The sequence below is a fragment of the Ornithorhynchus anatinus genome, chromosome 3 (assembly GCF_004115215.2).
Source record: "Ornithorhynchus anatinus isolate Pmale09 chromosome 3, mOrnAna1.pri.v4, whole genome shotgun sequence".
Lineage (NCBI taxonomy): Eukaryota > Metazoa > Chordata > Mammalia > Monotremata > Ornithorhynchidae > Ornithorhynchus > Ornithorhynchus anatinus.
In genome coordinates, this window is record NC_041730.1 from 2,210,470 (window position 1) to 2,212,735 (window position 2,266).

At 53.9% G+C, this 2,266-nt stretch overlaps 1 protein-coding gene across 1 annotated transcript; it reads right to left on the bottom strand.

Moving 5' to 3' along the window:
• Window positions 1-1,591: 1,591 nt before the first annotated feature.
• On the bottom strand, window positions 1,592-2,266 carry LOC100090374 (keratin-associated protein 5-10-like). Its single transcript, XM_001519468.2, has one exon. The coding sequence runs from the start codon at window positions 2,264-2,266 to the stop codon at window positions 1,592-1,594; it is 675 nt and encodes a 224-aa protein (XP_001519518.2).

Sequence of the window (2,266 nt, forward strand, 5' to 3'; positions counted from 1 at the left end):
CAGTCCTGCTCACCTGGACACACAAACGTTTGACTCTTGTTATGGGGCAGTAATTAAGGTTTGTAGTGCTTGCCATGTTTTTCTCTTTTGCCTCATCATTTTGTAATTATGTACATATCTGTAATTTATTTATTTATATTAATTAATTATATTTATATTAATGTCTTAATATATTAATATATTAATTTCCCTCTCTAATCTGTAAGCTCTTTGTGGGCAGGGAATGTGCCCATTACACTATTATAGTGCACTCTCCCAAGTGCTTAGTACAGTGCTCTGCACCCAGTAAATGGTGAGAAGCAGTGTGGCCTCGTGTATAGAGCACAGGCCTGAGAGTCTGAAGGACATGGGTTCTAATCCGGCTCCGCCACTTGTCGGCTATGTCATCTTGGTCAAGTCACATCTGTTCTGTGTTTCAGTTACCTTATCTGTAAAATGGGGATTAAGGCTGTGAACCCTATGTGGGACAGGGACTGTTCCCAACCCGATTCCAGTGCTTAGTACAGTGCCTGGCACATAGTAAGTCTTTAACAAATGTCATAATGATTATTATTATTATTAGGAGACTGACTGTGTTCTCCAAGTCCACTGTTGGTCATCTTGCCTCGTTATACTGAGTCAGGCCCCCCAGCGATGTAGGTGGAACAGCTCGAGGAGCCAGTGGTGGTGCCCAGTGCCAATCAGATTCTGTGGCACTGGTTGGGTGTTGGGCACCAAAGATCCATCCCAGCCTCCTTTGAGGCCATCAGCCCCCACCCTTCACAGACAGGGTCACTCTCATTCCATCGCCCTCTTACTTTTCCCCAGAAGCCTCAGTGAAGACAAAGATGTAGCCAGGAATGGCTTGTTGCCAGATTCAATGACTTACAGCCCGGTGTCTCTCCCTGTCCCAGACCCCATCCCATCCCTACCTCTACCCGACCCTCAGTCCACACCTTACCCCAAGCAGGTGCCCATCTTGGTGGTCCTGGACCAAAAATGATGAACGGTTCCAGTTTGGCTTGAGGGACTCTGGGATAAGCAGGACTCAATGGCAATAATGCCAAGTCCTTTGGATGCCCAAGACGTCAGACTCACTCCCAGGAGGGTGTGGATGTGGGCTTTATTTAGAGGGCAGAGAACACGAGGCACATAGGAAACACAGATGCAGGAAAGGCAGGTTTGGGGATAGGAAGGTCTTTATTTGGAGATTTCAGAGGGAGGTGTTATGGAGCTCAGTCCCCCAACCAAGGATGATCAGCCCAAAGCCACCCGGATGGCAGGAATGGGCTGGATCCAGAGAGTGGGAGAAGAAGCCCATGGTGAGGGAAGGATCCCAGGGCCAGGAGTCCTGGAGCTCAGCGCCCACCTCAAGGAGAGGTAAGAGAGAGAGAAAGAGAGAGAGACGGGCTCCATCCATCTGTCCGTCCGTCCGCTGTCCAGGTCTGACTGCCTGGGGCCAGATCATGCCGTCTTCCCCCAAGGCAGGAACAATGTTGGGGGAGGGGGCCCACTTTCAGAGATTTGGGAAGGATTGATTGATTGATCGATGGGTGATCTCTGCCAAACTGAGAATTGGGGAATGTCCTGGAAGAGGCCCCGGTGAATGGCATTAGATCTTGCACTGGCAGCAAAGGGGGTGACCACAGCTGGCCTGGGCACAGCAGGGGGGCTTACAGCAGGGCACACAGCAGCCGGACTGGCAGCAGGCAGGCTTACAGCAGCTGGTCTGGGCACAGCAGGGCACACAGCAGCCGGTCTGGCAGCAGGAGGGCGCACAGCAGGGCACACAGCAGCTGGTCTGGGAGCAGCAGGGCACGCAGCAGCTGGTCTGGCAGCAGGTGGGCTTACAGCACGGCACACAGCAGCAGGTCTGAGAGCAGCAGGGCACACAGCAACTGGACTGGCAGCAGGAACCACAGCCTCCACATGAGCCACAGCCTCCTTTACCGCCTCCACATGAACCACAGCCTCCGCACGAGCCACAGCCTCCTTTGCCACCTCCGCAGGACCCGCAGCCTCCTTTGCTACCTCCACAAGAACCACAGCCTCCTTTGGAGCCTCCACATGAGCCACAGCCTCCACAGGATCCACAGCCTCCGCAAGAACCACAGCCTCCTTTGGAGCCTCCACAGGAGCCACAGCCTCCTTTGCCGCAACCAGAGCTGCAGCACACTGGCTTACAGCAGGTCGTGCAGCACACGGGCACGCAGCCCCCAGATCCACAGCCTCCACCGCAGCCTCCACAGCCGGACGCACAGCCTCCAGAACCTCCAGAGCAGCCCAT

Coding starts and splice junctions, on each gene's coding strand:
- LOC100090374 (XM_001519468.2), bottom strand. CDS start 2,266: ATGGGCTGCTCTGGAGGTTCTGGAGGCTGTGCGTCCGGCTGTGGAGGC.